Source organism: Blastomyces gilchristii (assembly GCF_000003855.2).
Source record: "Blastomyces gilchristii SLH14081 genomic scaffold supercont1.9, whole genome shotgun sequence".
Classification (NCBI taxonomy): Eukaryota; Fungi; Ascomycota; class Eurotiomycetes; order Onygenales; family Ajellomycetaceae; genus Blastomyces; species Blastomyces gilchristii.
Window position 1 is genome coordinate 2,211,462 of NW_003101674.1, and position 19,991 is coordinate 2,231,452.

At 46.0% G+C, this 19,991-nt stretch overlaps 5 protein-coding genes across 7 annotated transcripts; 3 read left to right on the forward strand and 2 right to left on the reverse strand.

Moving 5' to 3' along the window:
* The first annotated feature begins 1,989 nt into the window (after positions 1 to 1,989).
* Positions 1,990 to 7,240, forward strand: BDBG_04729 (ribonucleoprotein). 3 transcript variants are annotated; one of them, XM_031721812.1, is made up of 6 exons: positions 1,990 to 2,170; positions 2,343 to 2,837; positions 2,982 to 3,359; positions 3,490 to 4,962; positions 5,086 to 5,707; positions 5,786 to 6,488. In XM_031721812.1, exons 2-4 carry the CDS (start codon positions 2,428 to 2,430, stop codon positions 3,932 to 3,934), a joined length of 1,233 nt encoding a protein of 410 aa, XP_031578691.1. In that variant the 5' UTR covers positions 1,990 to 2,170; positions 2,343 to 2,427; the 3' UTR covers positions 3,935 to 4,962; positions 5,086 to 5,707; positions 5,786 to 6,488. The 3 variants fall into 3 exon arrangements, with proteins under 3 accessions (XP_031578691.1, XP_031578690.1, XP_002624865.1); XM_031721811.1 differs by adding an exon at positions 7,142 to 7,240 and having other exon boundaries at positions 3,490 to 7,069; XM_002624819.2 differs by having other exon boundaries at positions 1,990 to 2,157; positions 3,490 to 6,488.
* On the reverse strand, positions 5,968 to 7,493 carry BDBG_04731 (uncharacterized protein; the record flags this gene model as incomplete). The annotated part of the gene is made up of 3 exons (XM_031721813.1): positions 6,546 to 7,493; positions 6,464 to 6,477; positions 5,968 to 6,347 (listed from the first exon to the last, which is right to left on the reverse strand). Exons 1-3 carry the CDS (start codon positions 7,040 to 7,042, stop codon positions 5,968 to 5,970), a joined length of 891 nt encoding a protein of 296 aa, XP_031578692.1. The 5' UTR covers positions 7,043 to 7,493.
* Positions 7,494 to 7,902: 409 nt separating this feature from the next.
* On the reverse strand, positions 7,903 to 12,871 carry BDBG_04732 (membrane bound C2 domain-containing protein; the record flags this gene model as incomplete). Its single annotated transcript, XM_002624822.1, has 7 exons — positions 7,903 to 9,315; positions 9,379 to 9,524; positions 9,580 to 9,720; positions 9,789 to 12,176; positions 12,266 to 12,497; positions 12,585 to 12,647; positions 12,725 to 12,871. The coding sequence occupies 7 exons, from the start codon at positions 12,869 to 12,871 to the stop codon at positions 7,903 to 7,905; spliced, it is 4,530 nt and encodes a 1,509-aa protein (XP_002624868.1).
* A 2,198-nt stretch (positions 12,872 to 15,069) lies between these two features.
* On the forward strand, positions 15,070 to 15,386 carry BDBG_17174 (uncharacterized protein; the record flags this gene model as incomplete). Its single annotated transcript, XM_031724956.1, has 2 exons — positions 15,070 to 15,223; positions 15,280 to 15,386. 2 exons carry the CDS (start codon positions 15,070 to 15,072, stop codon positions 15,384 to 15,386), a joined length of 261 nt encoding a protein of 86 aa, XP_031578693.1.
* Positions 15,387 to 17,706: 2,320 nt separating this feature from the next.
* BDBG_04733 (alternative sulfate transporter) lies at positions 17,707 to 19,988 on the forward strand (the record flags this gene model as incomplete). Its single annotated transcript, XM_031721814.1, has 12 exons — positions 17,707 to 17,864; positions 17,942 to 18,010; positions 18,101 to 18,203; positions 18,288 to 18,355; positions 18,407 to 18,478; positions 18,540 to 18,683; positions 18,767 to 18,818; positions 18,878 to 19,078; positions 19,142 to 19,329; positions 19,408 to 19,471; positions 19,539 to 19,626; positions 19,711 to 19,988. 12 exons carry the CDS (start codon positions 17,707 to 17,709, stop codon positions 19,986 to 19,988), a joined length of 1,485 nt encoding a protein of 494 aa, XP_031578694.1.
* Between the last annotated feature and the right edge of the window lie 3 nt (positions 19,989 to 19,991).

The window sequence follows — 19,991 nt, forward strand, 5'->3', positions numbered from 1 at the left end:
TGAGATTATCAAATATTCTGATTCTAGTCTTAAACACGGTTATATAGTCAGTCTAGAACTATAAGAATTTAGTACAGTAAATAAATTATTAATATATGAAAAAGACACTGCTCTTATAGAAGAGTTTTTAGTAAATCTTATAACTAGTATTAAGAGATTTCTTTAACAGCTCTAATATATATCTGATATAGAAGATTCAGAATTTATATACATATTATTTAGCACTTTTCAATAATTTGCTGAGAATAAATAAAGAAACTGAAGATAAGAATGATAATTCACTGAACTACTCTATTAAATTAATATTAATAAAAGATTATATTACTCTGAAGATTTTTAATCATCTATTATTAAGTAAAATATCAGAGAAAGTTAATATATAATTTATAAATCTCTTTAAGCTTGAATTATTTTATTTATTTCTTAATAAGCTGTGAGAATTCTATAACATTGATTGAAATAAGTTCTCAGTTTTAAAACTAGATTATCATTCAATTCTTTTCTATAATAAGTTAATATTCTCAGTTCAGTATATCTCTTCAACTAATTAATTAATCAGTTATTAACTTATTAATATATAAATTAGAAAATGTGTTTACTAAATCTTTCTTATAAAGAGAGATATTCTTTAATATTAAAAAACTAATCTTAACTGAATTATAATTATCTTTATCTATAAAATAAGAGAGATTAAGCAGATTTTCTTTACACTTATTTCTCTATATTATATTAAACAGAATTATCTACTGAATCTGCTGATTTTATAAGAGAATTCTGATAGTTACACTATTATCAGACTTTCAGTAATTTAAAAGACAGTATTATATAACATTTTAATACTGATTAGTGATAAAAATAATAATTATTTAATATATAAATCACAGATAATAAGATATTTATATTACACTTAAAATATTCTTTCTTTAGATAGTTAACTATATTAGTTGATGAATAGTTTAATTTGTATAAAGTAGTTAGCTGAATAGTATGTATTAATTCACTGATAGAACAGTATATCAGAGTTCACAGTATCTCAATAGTATCTTGATAATGATATTCACTGATTACATGATGACTGAGCTGTGCCCTGATGATGTCAAGAAGTCCTGTGCCAGTTCAACACCATCTTGACATTTAATTTTCAACATGTCACTGAAATCAATGGTGGAACATGTGTTACAATTGGCGACACGTGACCGGCGTGGAACGGTGGAACCACCGTGGAATCACCGTAAATTGACCCTACGTTCTTCCGGTATGGATACATACATACGATATCAGCTGACAGATTTACCTGGATGCTCAGGCCATTTCATTTACTGTGTAAAGAAAGCTCCTTTCTCACATCTCTATTAATAACTAGAATTCCCCCACCGGCATATCTACATATCTACATACATATCCCATCATAAATTCAAAACATTAGTAACAATACATGTATAATAACTAACAGACTCCCTCTCTCCTAATCACAGCTTTGGGCACGCATCATTGATTAGGTTCTGACATGACAAATTGCACTGGAGACTGAAGTTGACAACGAAAGGATGAACCAAACAAGGTGCTTTCACCTAAGTCCAGAGTTGAGTTGATGAAGCGGATAGAACAATTATCAATAAGCTCATATATTATTACTTAAACCACCCAAGCTATCTACTGCGGACATTGCGTCCTGGAATATGTTAGAAGATCGAATCTATTTCCCCAAAAAGCTAAGCTGGTTTCGATCCCGTTGACTCGACTCTGAGGAAGATCTGCGGTGCTGCTTGGTTGGGTCTTAACGCAGCGTAGATCGTGGATCTTGGATCTGGATGTCTCTTCGTATTCAATTATTAATAATATTTAGTTTGCTGGCTTCGGAGTTAGGGTTAAGTTTCAGCCCTAGGGTTTTTTGCTTGTGGGGATTTTTGGTTGCCAGACGAATTTTTTTTTTTTTTTTTTTTTTTTTTTTTTTTTTTTTTTTTTTTTTTTTTTTTCCTCTCCGCTATTTCTTTCGCCAATCACGGATCTGCTTCACCCAGCTTCAAATAAAAACAACAGATTTTGCAAGAGGCAGTCTTCGAACGGGACGACTTTGTTAATATAAATGTTCTGACCCTGTCGAAAGCGAGCCTCTACTCTACTCCCCTGGAACTGTTGGTTGGGGCCTCTGACCTAGTAGGTTTGTGCTGTTAGTCACTCCCAGATCTCTACTGTGTAAATATGACAGACACTATGCCGTACTTCAGCATTTTCTTGATGTCTATAAATTTTCATCATTATGTCGTCTTGTGTAATGGCAGATTTGGTGGTGTGTTGTTATATCAGCGTGCGGCTCTTACTAATTCGTCTCTTCTCCAAAGCGGCGCAAACACGAAACCTACTGGACAAAAACAAAAACGACTCAAAACCTAATAAACAACGCCCAACTCGTGGCCGCGCGGAACAATGGCACAAATTACTGAGCCCCAAGATCCTGAACTCAAGCAGAAATCAACTCCTACCCGTCGCTGGGTGAACTCTCCAAACTGGCGTGTAAAGCGAGCGGACAATCCAGAAACAGACACAGTCGAAGATGGACCTGAAAAACGTGAGCTGAATTTCAATCGCAGCCCCATGCAGAGGGGACACCAATCTCAGAGTCGGACCTGGAATAAGAATAGTAATAATAATCACAATGGCAATGAAGGATCAAAGCCGTCCACGCCTGCCAAGGTTTCTCATAGAGAGGATGTTGATTCCCCGGCCATGAAATCGTTTTCTGAAGGGAGGAGGCTATATGTGGGCAATATGCCGTACATGGCGAAGAAGAAGGATGTGGAAGCTCTCTTCACCGAAGGCGAGACGGTGTATAACGTGTAAGCATACTCTTCTTCCCTTTTCAAAGTACCCCGCAGAGACGTTCCATTGCGCCTGTTTCGTCCCTGTTGCAGCGTCAGCGGCACCCGCACCAATACGAGCCAAAACGTTCAAGTCGTTGTTGATTAGCCTTCCATACATAGAGAGCGCATCGACATATCAATCGACCCCTTCACCGGACGGAACCCGTCGTACTGCTTCGTCGAGCTGGAATCAAAGCAGCAAGCTGACCTCGCAATGGTGGAATTGAACGGGAAAGACATGCTCGGTCGCCCCGTGAAAATCAAGCCTGGTATCCCGAAATCGTCCAAGGAGCCCTTTGGGAGAAGAGACATGGCCACGACGCCGGAGAAGCAGCCGCCCAGATTCGTCTTTGAGCGATGGGAGAGGTCGGATGCGGCGAACCACTGGTACGATTATAGCGCCCAGGGCCGCCGGCTGTTCGTTGGCGGGCTGCCTAGAATGCCAGACCAGCCGACAGCGGATTATGAGATTCGGAAGCTGTTTTATGGGTTCAATATGTATGCTTTTTTTTTTTTTTTTTTTTTTTTTTTTTTTTTTTTTTTTTTTTTTTTTTTCGCCCACCGTTCCCCCTCGCCCACCGTTCCCCCTCCCTCCTCGATATACGATGGTCTAAATCTAACAATACAGCGAAGCAATCAGCAAAGTGATCTCCCCACATCCATCCAAGCGCTCCCAACCGGGAAGCCACTACTACCTCTTCGTCGACCTCGCTTCCTCCGACGAAGCAGACCGCGCCATCGAGGCCCTCAGCGGCGTCAGCGCCGTCTGGGGCAGCAGAGTCCATATCAACAAGGCCCGCGGCAACTCGCACAAACCTGCCGAGCGGGACCGGTGGGAAGGGAAGCGCAGGGACGGACAGGAGGAGCAGGAGGAGCAGGAGCAGCAGGATGCGAATGGCGAGAGTCAGCATGATGATGAAGACGGAAATGGAAATGGGAAGGCACCGAACGGTGGTGCTGAATCTGGGCCTCCAGCGACGACGGCGCGGTCGCGGTGGGGTCCGCCCGCTGGGTTTGAGAATGAGGCCGCTGCGTCGTCGACGCGGATTGCTCGCGCGGAGTCACCGCCATAGTATGGCTGGCTCATCAGGACCGCGATGCGTATCTCTTGCATAATTTCTTCTGTCTTCTTTTTTTCTTTTTTCCTTTTTTCCTTCTCTCTTGGACATCCACGTGTCTCGTTAACGCATAGGGGCCGTTTTTGCTATGTTGGCTGAGTTCCCCCATTCCCGTTTTACAACCAGCGATTGTTCTCCTTTTTCTTTCTTTCTCGGGCTTTTAGACATATTCTCCTGCATATTCAATGGCCGTTATAGCCATTGCAATATTTTCCTTATTTTCCTTATTTTCCTTATTTTTTTTTATTTTTTTATTTTTTTTTATTTTCTTTAGATTGACGAACACTGCATTTCTTCATGCTACTACTGCTACCCTATCATCATATTCTATTATTCTTGTATAAAGCATCTTACCGCATAGACTTTTTTTCTCTCGCTTTCTTTTTTTCGCCCCTGGCACCCCTTCTTGGATTTCGGCTGGCTGACACCAAATGCACTACGGAATGCTAATTGGAAAATCTAATACCAGATTCCTCTCTTTTGCTATTTTTCTTCTCCCAGAGGGTGTATATCAGCTACACCACCAGACGCGAGGATTATGAGCATATTTGGATCCAAGTACTCGAAAAACGCGCTGTCGAGATTTGGCTTCCTCCTTTTTTTTAACGCCGTCCTATGAGCTACAGATGGCCTTTTTCGGTCTTTTTTAAGCGACTGATTATCACGTTAGCTTTGCCCGGGAGGGGAGGTTGCGAGATCCCCTTGGGGGCACTAGCACAATATTATAAATATGTCTTCTGTCTCCCAAAATGTGGAACCGCCTCGTTTATGAACACTCAGGTCTCAACTCTCTTATCGTAGCCTGAAAGTGCATAATGGCCGCCAGCCTGTGAACCTCATGATCAGATTTGTTGTACCATTTGACCGTGCCATGTTGGGCTTTGAATTTTCAATGATCCCTCTTTCAACGAGTCTAGCGATTACACGCACGGTCTAGCCCTGGCAATTCTCTGTAGCGGCTTGCCGACTTGGTGCTCGAGGAGGTGGGGTTCTTGCTCTGCAATAATGGCTTTCACAATTGTAGCCTGCTGCTCGGTCATAGAGGCTAGGCTATTTTATGTTCATGAATGTTACTGACGCCGTGATGTCAATCTTGATACCTGAAGGATGGTACTCCAAGAATTCTGCATCACCCTTGACTTTATACACCCACCCAACCAGCCTGGCCTTCACGGGCGATTAAATAACAACCAATGGAGCGAGAGGTTCACCGGGAGCTTGTGACTCCTAAACAAGGGGTGACACAGAGAGGGGCCTGTTCAATGCCTTTTGGCAGTTCGCCTGAAGGAAAGCCCCAGTCCATTCTTCCTCACCTCTTTTTCTCATAAACTCTCACCCGTTGACAATGCAGAACTCCAAGACGCCGATCTGCCTGATCGGAGTGTCGGAAGTCGGGTACCCAGACATTTCCCTGAAACATTTCAGCGTCCGTTCCACATGTATAGAGGTTCCGCTAAAACTCACCCTGTATAAGGTAAGGACTACAAGCTCCGAATAAATTGAGGCTTCAACGACTGTGAGCCGTGGGATGTTCTTCTTCCTTTATTTCTTGAAGGTGATGATTTTGGATTTGGATCGATGCTCAGAAGGAGAGACCTCTCCTTCATCCTTACAGCTTCAGCCCATATGCGCTCTGCATGACAGTATAAGCGCCCTCGATTAGAGTGAAACCGCCAAGGGGAATGGGCTTTTCTCACTCGATAGCTTTTCACATTGTCCTAAATCTTTGTAAGAACCACTAGGAATCATATCCATTCCTTGGGATGGAGTTACACTTGAACGTGGTGCTAATCAGAGGATCGAAAGTGTTTTTATTGCTGTACTCAGTGATGGACAATTATCTTGTTGAAGCGGCAGGGGGGGAACAAAATAGTATGAGAGCGAGCTGAGAGCAAGAACGAATAGAAGCATGGGACATTGAACTGATTGCTACAGCAAGTTGTTTGATCTTCTCTATTCTCTCATCAAGATCAAAAACTATGAAACATTCAAATCTTATTCTGAGCTCTAAGCCCATTTCTCCCCCCATTAAACAAATCCAACATCTCCTTCCCCATCCACATCGCTCTCGACCTCGCAATCCCCCGCTCAACATCAACCATCCTATCCTTCTGCAATAGCAAACCTTGCCCATTGGCTTGCATGCCAATATTTATCAAATGTGCCACTGCCAAAGCAACACTCTCAGCTTTATTGATAGGGACGCCGACTTTGGCCATTGAGGCAGCCCATTCGGCCGGGTCAGAGGTGGTGCGGCGTCCCGAGCTGGCGATAATAGGGGTTAAAGTGATGGCGGGAGCAACGACGGAGAGGGAGATGTTATATTTTGCAACGTCGTTCTTTAGGGAGCGGAGGAGGCCCACAATTGCTGGAAAAGGGGGGGTTGATATTAGTAGAGTAAACCAGCGCGCCAGATATTTATATAAAACTGAGCCATAAACGCCCCAATTGACATAGAATATGTATTATATATATATAACATACCATGCTTCGCCGCACTATAAGCCGGCGCGCCCCCATCCGCCAAATACCCCGCCAAACTCGCCGTCATGATAATACTCCCCACCCCACCCCGCCCTTCCTCCCATCCATCCCCACAACCCTCTTCCAGTAAATCGCCAACTTGACCGTGTCCGCCGCCGCCCGCAAATCAACATCTACAACCCTCCTATCCGGCTCCCTTAACATCCGAAACCTCTCCAACCCGCCCTTCGTCCCCTCCAGCTCATCGCGGAAGAACTGGTCGCCGTACTCGGCTATGCCTGCATTGACGAAGACGGCATCTATGCGGCCGAAGCGAGTGATGGCGGCGGCGAAGCCGGCGCGCTGCTCGGGCCAGGAGGCGATGTTGCATTTGTGGAAATGGGTGCGGTGGGCGGTTTCCGGGGAGGCGAATGGTTGTGCGGGTTGTTGCTGGTCGAGGATTACGACGTTGTTTGTTGGGGAGAGGGAGAGGAGGAGTTCGGCGGTTGCGAGCCCGATGCCTGACGAGCCTCCTGTGATGAGGATTGTTTTGTTGGTGAGGGATTCCAGGGATGATTTGGGGATTGTGAAGGGCTCCATTGTTATTGGCAAGTTTTATTTATGGAGGTAGGTATATTCCTGCTGGTTATATGTATATACAGTACTTAATTGGACTGATTTTATATCTTTTCTTCGAAGAATCTTGCGGGATAACTAGATGTTTAAGGCAGTCATTAAGAAATGATATGTATTCATAAATAGTATATCCAGTATCTAAGCTATGCCCGGAACAAGGCCAGCTTTTCAACATTGGAGAGCTTCCATCCCATCCCAAGCTCCAAGTCAAGGCTCGGTTATACTATAACCTCGGAGTGGACGGTCCCTGGTTCGAAAGAACGTTTTGCGGGGAAAGCTCTTACCGGGTTAAGCGCCGGACGCAGACCAATTGGATACCGGACACTTATTTAGAGTACTCCGTATACTGGGAGAAGAAAACATACACACTGAAGATGTGGTTTATACATGAGCTCATAAGACAACGAGTCATACGACAATACGGGTGGAATGATATGATAAAAAAAAAAAAACAATGGTATGTATGAAAACAAAAGGGGTGATAACAAAGATAAATAGCAAATTAAAAAAAAAAAAAAAAAAATAACAAACGACTGCGCAAACAGGTTCCTACAAAAAGAGAAGCCAACTAATCTCCCGCAACGGAAATACCACCAGGGAAATGAAAGTATGGAAGCTGAAACCCGAAAACAGAAGAAGAGAGAAAAATGATAAGAGGATAAGAGCAATTCGACAATAACCCCCCAACCCAAAATCCAGAAACGAAGAAGAAAAAAGAACTATAGGGCCTGAAAAGGTATAAAATTATATTGATGAACAAAGAAATGAAGAAAAGTCTCAAACATCCGTCAAAACAACATACGGCCACCAGTTCGCCACTTCTCTCAATCACCATTAGGCACCGCCCCGCTCACCGATCGTTTCGCCAAGAAGCTCCTTCTCGGCTTCCGCTCTGGGCTGTCAACGTTGTCCAGTTTATCGCCTGTGGTCGAGTACGAGGTACCAGGACGCAGAGACGAAGTCTCTGCCGATAAAAATGCCGATTTCAGCGTCACCGTACCACTGCCAACTCTGACGGTGTGCTCCCTTCCAACACTAGACCCTTGGTCATCAACAAAGAACAATGCCTCTCCCAAAAGATCGTCTGACCCAAAGGTAGCATGGTCCTTCACTTGTAGTTGGAACTGCGCGTCCGCGGCAACGTTGGAGACCTTGAAAGTTTCATGGGAAGGGTCAAACTGGACGGTAGGCGTTGTAGAAGGAGTTGATGATCCAGAGTGGTGAGCTGACTTTATGGCCTTGGTTTTGTGTACTTCTTTCGCGCCCTTGGAAGTTATCTGTTTGACTGTGACGCGCACATTGGTTCCGGAAGGATACCCTGCAGCGGAAATGATGGTGAAGTTTGCTGTCCCGGTATCTCCTTTGCTTCCACCACTCCGTCCAATCTTTTCATTGAATTGGGAGGCAATGCTACGAGAACGGCTGTGTGGTGTCTGAGGGGTGCTTGGTGTAGGGGTTAACGGGGGTGCGGCTCCGTCAACAAGGGCTGATGCTCTCTGCGGCGTGTCACTTGGTGTGACTGCCATGGTGGGAATTGCGAGGTTCTCCCCCCCTGATGGTTCTGGTAAAGTAATGGACTTGTCGTCATCGTCGTCCTTGCTACCACCGCGACGAAGAATGCTGTGTTTAATGAAAGATGCACCTTTAACAACGCCGCCGCCAACGAATCCTACTCCCTTAACGGGCGCACCGACAATTTTACCTGGAGCGGCAAATGTGCCGGAAAATGTAGATGAACCTTGCCGAGACCTCATCACATAAACTGGTTTGAAAAGCAGCTTGAGTCGTACCGCACCAGATTTACCATCAAGCGGATACGAAATTTCTGAGGCAATGAACGGTTCCAATTTCTCAAGGTTGATATCCGTTCCACCTAGGTGATCCGCCCTGTCACCGAAATCCCAGTCGTACACCTCGAGTCTCAAGTCCGCACCAATTCTAGACTTGACAGAGCATTCGAAAAATTCATTCCAGGCGGGATGCAGAGTCTTTTTCTGCACCTTGGTTTTGAAAACTTCTTTGCCATTCAGCTTAAACTTGCAGTATGGGTCGCTGAATCCATTGCGGTCAGCGGAAGGTAAATCAGCAGCATCCAAAACGTCGACACGAAGTGTCCCCATATTATTAATACTTTCCCTAGGGTCCAGCTTCATCTTCACAGGAATGTATTTCAGGCTGACAGTTATTTTGCTCGTCGAACCGTCATTTGACCTAAGCGTTAGTTGCGTGGGTTTGTTCTAATATCAAAAGTCAGCATATCCCAAGCGTTTTAAGTAGACTCAAAGAAGTGGTATGCCTACTAGACATTGTTGAAGCGTTGGTAGCGTCGGGCCAGTGAGCTTGGCTAAAGCGTGATTGGCATCCTCTTCTCCTTTGGTATCCGTTTTTTCAACGAGGCGGAGAGTGATTTTCGATACTTCAAGTTCACGGACAAATGCATCGCCAACTAACACGGTTGTTAAAATCAAAATGATTAGGTAGGTGGAAGGGCATAAACTGACCATCGCCAAACACAGCTTCTTTAGATTTTGTTCGAGGCGAGGTATACGATGGGAATACATGATCATCCATCAAAACTTCAAGTTGGACATTTGAATGTGCCAGCTGGCCGTCGATGAGCTTGAAAACGATCAATCCAGACTCTGTGTGATCCGTTAACATAGAACAACTTCGGGATAAATTCCCTTTGGCCTTGGGCGATAGGACATACCGTATTGAGAAAGATCTTGTGGGGTAAGGCGAATTTTAGGAGGAGTAGGCAATTTCAGTGAATCTTGGGAGGTATTGGATGACGGTCCCTTTGAAGAGGGAGCATCAAGGCTTGAAGCACCATTTGTTCTGGCATCAGTGCTAGGTCTAGTGCCGTTGGTGCCGTTGGTGCCATTTTCAAGGCTTGCACGGCCACTTTCGAGGCTCTTTCTGGGACCATCCATGGGCATTTCGCTAGCCATAGCTGCGCGAGTGGCCTCCTCTTCCTCCTCTTCCTCAGGATCGACGACGTTAAGAGTGGGATAGAAAGCAACAGTATAATCGAGGATGCCCTTGGCCGGGCCGCGTCCGCCAATACGGAGGCCACTGGACATCTGTTGCTTCTCATCGTCAACTTCATATTCGCCATTCTCGTTTTCACGGATGTAGTCAGCGGCTGATAGTTCGACCATTCCGAGGGGCCTGTCCTTTCCAATAGTTTCCTCATCCATAACCTGGAGTATCAGTTTCTCACGTGGAGAGTGCATTGGAACGTAAATAACCTCATCCCACTCAGGGTTAAGATTATTTGCGAACGTCACGGTACGGCCTTTCTCAATTCCAGAGAGGAGCACTCGAGTATACGGGTCGGACTTGCCCATCGTCTCCACGTTCCTTAAGCCTTTGGCACGTTGGATGTGTATACGCATGACGCCGATGGGATGAACATACCCTCCACCACCAACTATTCCCCTGAGGGCCACAGGTTTCCATTGGACCTTAAGCTTAACACGGCCGGTTTTCGCGCCGGCAAGGTTGAACCATTCTTGGCCTTTCTCCATCGATCTCAACATGTCATTAAGTTTCATTTGGTATCTTCCGAGAATAGGATCAGTAGCAAGGTCTCGGTCATCTTTGATCATCATACCAAATCGCGCCGTTTTTCTATCTGTAACCAACACTTCCTTTGTGGGATTTTGGAAAATCGGGTTGTTTGTCCGCTTCAGCTTATTAGTAACGTGAATTTCTTTGCCGTTCAGCAACAAGACACCATATGGGTTGAGCTGTCCAATAAGACTCCTGGTTCCGTCAAGATCCTTCGCCTGTTCAATCGTAAACCCTGCAATTCCACAATTAGATTCCGGAGCGGGCTCCACGGTGCCACCTTCGACTGTTGTCGGCTCCAGGACAGGGAAAAAGCGAATATCAGTCATGAGCCCTCCGCGTGGTCGGCCACTGGATAAAATCTCAAGGGTTATGTTTTCATGTTCATCCTCATGCTCGAGAGGCTCCAATGGGAATGTCGCTATTCCAAGTTCCTTGTCCTTCCGGAACTCGTTCCAGTCGTAGACATGGAAAGTAAGAGAATCTGTGAAAGAGGTGATGATAACGTAGATTGTTTCATTCCACCTAGGGTTGGGGTTATCGTGAATTGTTTTTGTTCGACCAAGAGGAGTTCTACTATTAATAGACACTGCTGTATAAGGATCCACAGAGCCGCTGAACTTGTCGGAATTTTTAAGGCCGTAGGCTCCATGAATGGTGACTGCGACCACACCGATAGCTTGATCTACCGGGTTACCTGCAAGCATCTTCGCAATTTCGACGGGGAAGACATTGGGTTCATACATCATCGGGCCCAGGTTTCCGTGGATCTGATCCTTGATGAAACTTTCAAGTCCAGGGATGAAGTTGATGTCGAATCCCAACAGATCACCACCTAATGGTTTGCAAACATAGTCGATTTCTGGGCGGCCAAGGAAGCAGACGTCAACACGTTCAATGTGTGGGAACGGAATTTGAAGCTTGACTTTCACTCTCATCAGGCCTGAAAATGCAAAGTCTTCCACAATCACATCGAGGCCTTTCGAAACAAGCGCTTTGCCAATGCGAACTTCCAGTACGACCTTGGGGTTGATTTTATTTTTCAGCTGCCGAGCAGTAAGATCCATTGTGTCATTGGGCGTGAAGCTGAATTTCCAATCCATGAGCACCGTGTCGACTTCGGTTTTTGGGTAGGTTTTGACGTGCTCTAGACGAGGGGGTTTGCTTCCAAGGACAAAGGTCTTCAGGCGCAAATTGTCTAGAAAGGCAGGCGTAGCAGAGCTCAAAACCTGATCGACGGAGTTTATAATAGAGTCGCAGAGGACAGGGGCGTAAATAGGCCAAAATTTCACGAGGAAACTATTAATCCATTCCAAGCTTTCCGTATCGGTTTCCAGTCTATTTTTTGCCATCTCGCGATTGATATCATCTCGGAAATTTCGTCGAACGCGACGTATAGAAGTGCGGTAGTACGATGCGCAACCGGCCATGACTATGAACACCCACCCCAAACCTCCACCAAGCAGCGCTATTACCCATGATGCCAGGCAGGCGAAAATGATGACCGCGGTGTTATGATACCAATCTGTTATATTCAAAGTTTTCAGTCAGCTAACGGGCCCCTTATTATCCTCAAAACAGCAATCAAAGTGTGGCAACGGAGTAGAACGGGACCTCCGAAAAACTTGTCATCCAACTTGGTTTCGATGAATGTTTGATGGTCCAAGAGCGTGTCCCCCTCATCCATGTCATCCTCGGGTGTATGAAAGCGGGGAGCCCAGCCGGTCCTGTGTCGATCCCACCTGGCTGCTTCATCGAGTTCGCCGTTCGTTTCTGCTGGTGCTTCAGGTTTACCGGCATCGACTACTTTGGGAGCTTTGCTCGATATACTCGAAGTGCCGTTGACCTAGGGAAGCACATAGACATATCAGCTCCGATCTCTTCCACAGTATAAGGTTTCGAGCAAAGTAAATAAATAATGTAGTAGACCCACAATATCCGTAGAGACACCGACGGCCTTTGTTTGGGATTGCTTGAACATGTCCGATGGTATCGCCTGCGCGCCACGGAACGGATTAGTAAAATTCACGGAAAGCGGAGACCGGGTAGCGGGAGGAAAAGGCAGCAACCTACCAATTCTACCTGTTCAGCTTTCTTGGATGGGGGAGCATCGGGATCGAACTGGAAGGCAGGAATTCCAGCGTGTTCGCTCTCCTCAACCATCTTCTTCTCGATGGTCTTAGGCGAGACCGCAGGCGGCTGTGACTGCTGGCTCTCCATGGCACCTTACTGCTTCAATTCGGCTTGGTTAGAGCAGATTGCGGCAGCAGAGGGTACCGGGTGCGGCTCTTGAATTAGCTAGGATCGATCGCACAAGGGATTGAAGTCGACCGAATTCTTTACGAGAAGCTCCAATGAAGCTTGGATAGCTGATTGGGTGTGCTCCGGCAGGACAGCGTGGACCTGCTTTGGAGGAGTTTGACGTGGGTAGCGGACAAGCACTACAGATGGATTGGCTGTGGGAGATGAAGGACTGACTGTTGGCAGCAGCAGCAGGACGATGAGCTGTCCAGGAGAAAATGTGGGTTGGCAATAATAAGAGAGTGCCCAGGCAGCCGGCTTGCTGTGTACAAGTAGTATTTAGGATATTTAACTACGCTGCGTATAATAGCAGCAGTAAAAATAAATAATAATATAATAATGGGGCGAGACACATAGCAGGTGAAAGAACAAACCTCCACCACCACCACCTCCACCACCACCACCACAACAACAACAACAACACAAGGAGAAAAAGGATCTAATTCGGATTTTGCCTTCTTTCTTTCTTTCTCTCTTGACCGCTAAAGAACAACAATAATAATGGGAATTGCCCATCATCGCAGTCGCCTCAGGACACGAAAGGCCACGAAAACGACAGAAACCGCAGCCCCAGCGCGATCTTGCCCTGCAACTAACAATAAACTTCGCCCTGGAGCGAGCGTGGAGAACAAATCCACGATAGCGGGCAGCAATGATGGGGCTTACAGTACAGATTACCGTACTCCGTACAGTCCAGCACTCTCCTGAGCGATGTGCCCTAAAAGTTCCTAAAAATCCCTTTACGCAGCTACAAACCTGATTCTGCACGGCATTACAGGGATCGAAACAGCCAGATTTCAGCTCTCCTTGTAGTAGAACGCCGGCGGTGGGGTTAAAAACATTTCGGCAACTCCTCAAAGCAGTCTCCCATTCTGCTTGAATTTTTTTTTTTATCTGCCTTCAAGAATACAGATCATGAAATGGGAGCTATTTTCCATTCTCAGCACCAGCAGAAGCCATCTTGAAAGGAATAGGGCAGAATTCTACGCGGAATTTGTCACTTGGACGGTCAGATCTTGTTGCCCGAGACGATACAGGGATAGTTACATGGAGAAAGTCCGAATAGTTTGCCCGCGCTAACGCCTTCTGTGGCTGAGAATATTGGAAAGGACAACAGCTGTCAAAATTACGCCATGTCGATGCAGTTTTTATCTTAGCATTTGAAAACTACGTCGTCTCCAGACTACTCCGTACAGCGATTCTCGATCGTCACCGTGTGGCGAGCTCAGTCCGGATGGCCATGCAGTAGGCAGTAAGAGCTGCAGGCATTTACAGACGCAGCCAAATCACCCCGTTTGATATCCCCACGTTCGTGCATAACTAGGCGACCCGGCCGAGACAAAAGAAATTCCGTGTGGAGCTGGAATCAGATCTCATTCTCCGCATCTCATAATAACACTTTATCGTGGGAGTTTTCGCCACCTCAAAATACTTCTGGGGTCAAAAGAGGCCACACTATGGAGTACATAGCTTATAACCGTATACGACGGTGTTTTTGGATAACCCCGCCCCAAAAGAGACCATGATGCGATTATCAGTACTCTTCCAGCCAGCGCTCATCCCGGGAAAAAGTGGGGAAACTCAATTTCGGATCTAGTCGGAGTGGACAGTCACATGTTAAGGTTGGCGATGTGTGATCAGATTAATTGATGGTGAAGATCGAAAGTGCACGCAGGCCTCCATCATTGTGGCATGCAGGATGATGGGTGCCAGCAGCCAGCAGATCTCTGAAGATATGGGATCCTTCTTATAAGTGTTGCGATTTGCTATGAACAACGTCAATCTACATGCTTGGCTAGCTTCGTGGCACGGGCATGAGCAAATCCACGCCCGTCTGAATGTCTCATTCACAAAACCTCATTTTTCAACCAAATCAACTGCCCAATGAGCCGCCAAGAAAACTGAAAACTGGTGAGACCCGATTTTGTGATGACACTCTTCTTGTAACAATCCCAGCCAGTTCCCCGCCGTTCAGGCTCTGTTAAAATTGAAAATATTTGGGGTTCCTCAAACAAACACCACTCCGATTTTTCATAATCCCTTTGCTTCCTTGTTGTCATGGCGTGCGTCCTGCTTCAATAATTCAATCAAATTCGGCGACCATTGAAAATTCCAATATGAACAGGAACAAAGATTCATTCCGAAAGCTAAAACGTTCAATCGGACTGGATCGTTTTCTATGCGCTGCCATTCGTCATCCTCCTGGGACCTGGTCTTGCTGGATCGATCGTGAACTTGCTGGTGATTCTCGCCAAATCGCTACCGCTAAGGGTACGAACGACTAGTAATTAATTTTCCTTTTTCTAGCTCCATACCAAAAACGCTAGTAGCACAAGCTAGTCAAACACCAAGCGATTCAGCGATCCAAGCCTGGCTGAGCTGGAAGCTGGCGACTTGGCAAGAGAAGGAGGAACGGATGGGAAGGAAAATGTGATGGACACGAACGAAGCAAATTGGGACTTTTTTTTTTTTTTTCTTTTTTTTTTTTTGGATTGTGTGGCTGATGACCGTGTTCGGGCTCTGACGGATATTGTTCGAACAAGAACGAGGCTGGTGAAAGCTGGCTGAGTCGAGAATGGTGGCTGTTGTCTCTGGGTTTGCGTGTTCCCTTGTTCTGTGGAACGCTCCAGCTCGGAATATACAGCTATGGAGAAAATAACTCATCATAAAGCTGTTGTTTCCTGTGTTTCTGTGGTAAGTAGATAACCCGACCAAAATGTATCATTTTCGTTATCCCTTTCTTTTCCCTTTTTGTTTCACCGTTTCAAGAACCGCTAGACATAAATGAACGTCCCCCCGAAGGGCTTGGGAGCGGTTTCACGTCTTTCTCGACTTGTGACCAATAGTGACAAGGTAAGGAGCCTTAGGAATGTCGAGGAACAAAGCTTCCAGGGCTGCCTTTATTCGTATGGGCAAGATGAAAGTGACAATGGTATCTTAAAAGTCTCCCTCCCTGCACAATACTGGAAGTATTATAATTATTATTATTATTAGAGGAAGAAGAACCATATCTTGTCTTGCTTCCAAAACGGTCTTAGCCATGTCAGCTTCGGGGACAGGTCTGGGCAAAAAGTGAGATGTCCCGCGGCAGTAAGGTTCGAAGCAAGCCCGCTGCGGATGAACCACGGTGTTGGGACTTGGCTGCTTGGCTGCGCAAACGAACCGTCGCTCGTACCAAGAGGCTAGAAGAAGGAAGAATGATCATTAGCAACAGGTACGGAGTTGAAATCAAGATCCAAAGAGGATGACCCCCGCGGCTAAGATAGAGTGATCTCCTTTTTGTCCGTCCGATCGATCACTCTTTCTTCGGAAGGGCGTCTGGTGTTTCCCCATGGCTAAAGATAGATGTGTAAACCAGACGAAAAATGACATGAATTTGCACACAAATGTCCACAAGGGACAACCTTCTTCCAAAGAAAAAGAGAGAGAAAGAGAGAGAAAGAAAGAGAGAAAGAAAGAAAGAGCAGGATAAATCCCAGGGGGTAGTTACTCAAAGAAGTTATCACTGAAAGAAGCCATCCTCTCATCTTCTCACAACTTGAAAAAAAAAAGGATGTTCGCCGAAACGGAGGTGCGCTTGTTTATCCATGTTCCAGGCAGAAGGTCGGGAAAACGGATGACCTTCCGCGACATCAAAAATCAAGCCCTCATTTGACGCTGCCGAAGGTCCCTCCCGCCTTACAGGGTATGTTCAGGCATGCGGGCTAGGACTAGGGGAACCCGCGCGTGGGCGTCTCTGGTGTGGCCTCTAACCCCCAAGATAGTGTGATTTGGCCTCGAACTCGGGGTTGAACCAACCGCCAAGTACACATAACTAACGTACGGAGCACAAAACAAGGGTTTGAAGAGGATTTCCTCGTATGCAGAGCTCGCATTCTAGGCGGGACAAGGTGACTTGCGCCGAAATCACCAAATCTTCCAGAAAAGGATCCATTGGGTGAGTACCTCATTCAGCTCATACTGATAGATTATACACATTCAGGAGCGCTGTTTGCCTCACCCATTCTCAGCGGAGCAAAAGCGTATGAGACTGCCAACCAAAGGAAATGATGAGCACCTAGAAATTAGTCGACCTCAGCAGTTAGAAACCAGGAAGAGTTGTTATTTATCCCGGCACACTCTGTATAGTTCATCATTATGTTTGCTTTGGATAATCACCGGCTGTCCACCCGTCCTGTACCACGGTTTCGGTCTCCTTTAAGCGGCGGCTGCGCGGTCGCGACAGTTGGGATTTATTAGGTGATTGGTCAACGAATAGTTTAAGCTTGGGCTACATAATAACAAAAAAATAAAATAAAAAACTCAACACGCAGGGAATTGGTTTACAACCGCGGGGTTCGTAGCGATGAAGTTTCAGAATAACGCTCATCTTATAGGGAAGGTATCCATGCACAAGAAGACACAGGAAGAGCGGTCTCGAGCAGCGCCAACCCCTCAATTGGTGACTTGCATTGCATACCAACCTTGCAAAGACCAGGAACAATCCATCCTCAATTCATATACGGAGTACGGAGTACACCCATGGCAGTGATGCCGGCGATGGCTTGAACTTTGTTATCCCCAGCCGGAGATGTGGCCATTTTTAAATATGCGCTACGGCGAGGCGCTCTAACTAAGAAAGCCTCTTATCCCTGACTCTGAGCCTCAGGCTTCTGACGGGGTCGTTATATAAAACAGAGCGCCGCAGCCCATCGCGATGCAGTGAGACTGGGGAAAAAAGTCTCCATTCAGCATTAAATTGCTATTTCGATGAGATGCGTCCTCGCCCAGAACATGAAATGTATCGACACCCCACACCACCGCCGCTGGAGGGATTCAGCGAAAAGCTAGAAGCCGACGAGTTTCCTGTGGCTCCCATATCGGAGTTTGAAGATGAATTAACACCGGAGGAAGAAAGGAGGCTTGTATGGAAGTTAGTGAAGATTCAGTGCAGCGCCGTTTGACTAGCAGTTAGACTGACCTCAACAACCTCTCTCTCTATCTGTGCAGGATTGACTGGGCCGTGCTGCCGACTTTGATGTTGGGGTTCATGGTGTTGCAACTCGATCGCGCGAACATGTACGCACTCGACCCCACACCGTTCTAGCCTCAAGACTCCACCTGAATCTTCTACTGTACAAGATACTGACTATGTATACCTCTCACCAGAGGAAATGCTCTCACAGACTTCTTCTTTCGAGATGTCGGCATTACTCAGAACCAATTCAATACGGGCCAACTGCTCCTTCCGCTCGCGATTATATTGGTCGAGGTATGGCCAGATCTATTACTCAAAAGTCTGCCGCATCCTAGATCCAAGCCGTATCTAGTATTCTAAACGCCAGTCGTATCATAGATTCCTTGCAACATAATTCTATTCAAGTTGGGTCCACAAATATGGATAGCTGCCCAGATCTTTGCATGGTGAGTAGGCTTCCTACCGCCACACTTTTGATACCAACTGACGGGTGTTAGGGGTACCGTGGCCACCTTACAGGCATTTCAAAAGGGATTGGCGGCATTCTTAATCACCAGGATACTACTTGGGTATATCTACTTTGCTTCAATATTGCCATCAACACATATTAAGGCTGACAAAAATTACCAGAATCTGCGAAGCTGGCTTCGTGCCGGCTAGCCTCTACACCCTTACAACGTGGTATAAGCGAAGCGAGACTAGCAAGAGATTTGCCATATTTTACATTGGAAATTTGTCCGCTGGGGCAGCAAGTGGCTTAATAGCATATGGAATGTAAGATATCTCGGAAAAAAGGCAACAGGCCATTTGCACGATTGTTGTTCATCTTAAGGGTGTACACCTGCTAACGCCGCCAGATTGCAAATGAGAGGGATTCGTGGGCTGGCAGGATGGCAATGGCTCTTTATCGTATGGTGTTCTTTTCATATACCTTTTGATTAACATGTGGAAATTAATGAATTTATCAGTTAGAGGGCCTCCTCACCATCATCGTTGGTTTCCTGTTCCTTGCCCTTTTCCCGAAGGACCCAGACAACCCAATCTCAATGTTTGGGTATCGTTATTTTACCGAGAGGGAAGCCGCATTTTTATCCCGAAGAGTCCTTGCGGATGATCCTAAGAAAGAGAAGGGAGGAAACTCTATATCGCTCAAACAGCTGAAGGGAGCGGTGGGTGACATTACCCAATGACTAACAACATTGATAGGCATCAAGCTGACTCTTAATATCTAGGTAACGAACTGGAAAATGTATCCGCATCTATTCGTGACAATTTCCGGACTGGCACCCATCTACGTATTCGGTGCCTATGCCCCGACCCTGGTAGCATCCTTTGGTTTCGAAAGGCTAGTATCAAATGCCTTGGTAACCATTGGTTTATGGGCTCAGCTATTTTTGATAGTTCTTTGGGGATATGTTGGGTAAGGGAACATGTCCAATTTTTGCTTTTCTTTTTTGGCGATACAAAGCTTTTTAATACTTAGCTGACCGCCATGAAGAGATAAAACAGGTAGACGTGGATATGTCGTTCTAGCAGGCTCGCTGTGCAGCTGGGGATTTGTTGTATGTGACTCTTCTACAGAGATCGCCTAAAGCCATATGTTGCCGCATCCTTCTAACATTCCTATAGCTCGGGTGCCGAGTACTCGTGTATTCTCCGGACGGCAACCTGCGATTTGCACTTCTCACGCTTGCTATCGCCTTCTGCGCCGTATGGCGTAAGTTTTTTTCAATCACCCCGTATATTTATATTCTAGTTGAAATGCCGCAGAATCGCTTGCTAATTGGGTGACCGGAAACAGAGCCCGTCAATGCTTCCTGGATGTCCATGAATTGTCGCTCACCAGAAGAACGGTCCATTGCAATGGCCTTGTTTACGATGGCAACGAATGTAGCTGGCATTGTTGCCAGCCATGTCTTCCAGCAAGAAGACCGGCCGCTGTACGTGATGGGGTGGAACGTGAATATTAGCCTGATTACCGCACATGTTGTAATTGTTGTTGGGTCGATATTACAGTACGTGGTATTGAATCGTAAGCGTAAGAAAGCAGGTTCGATGGGGGAGTTGTATTCTTATTAGAAG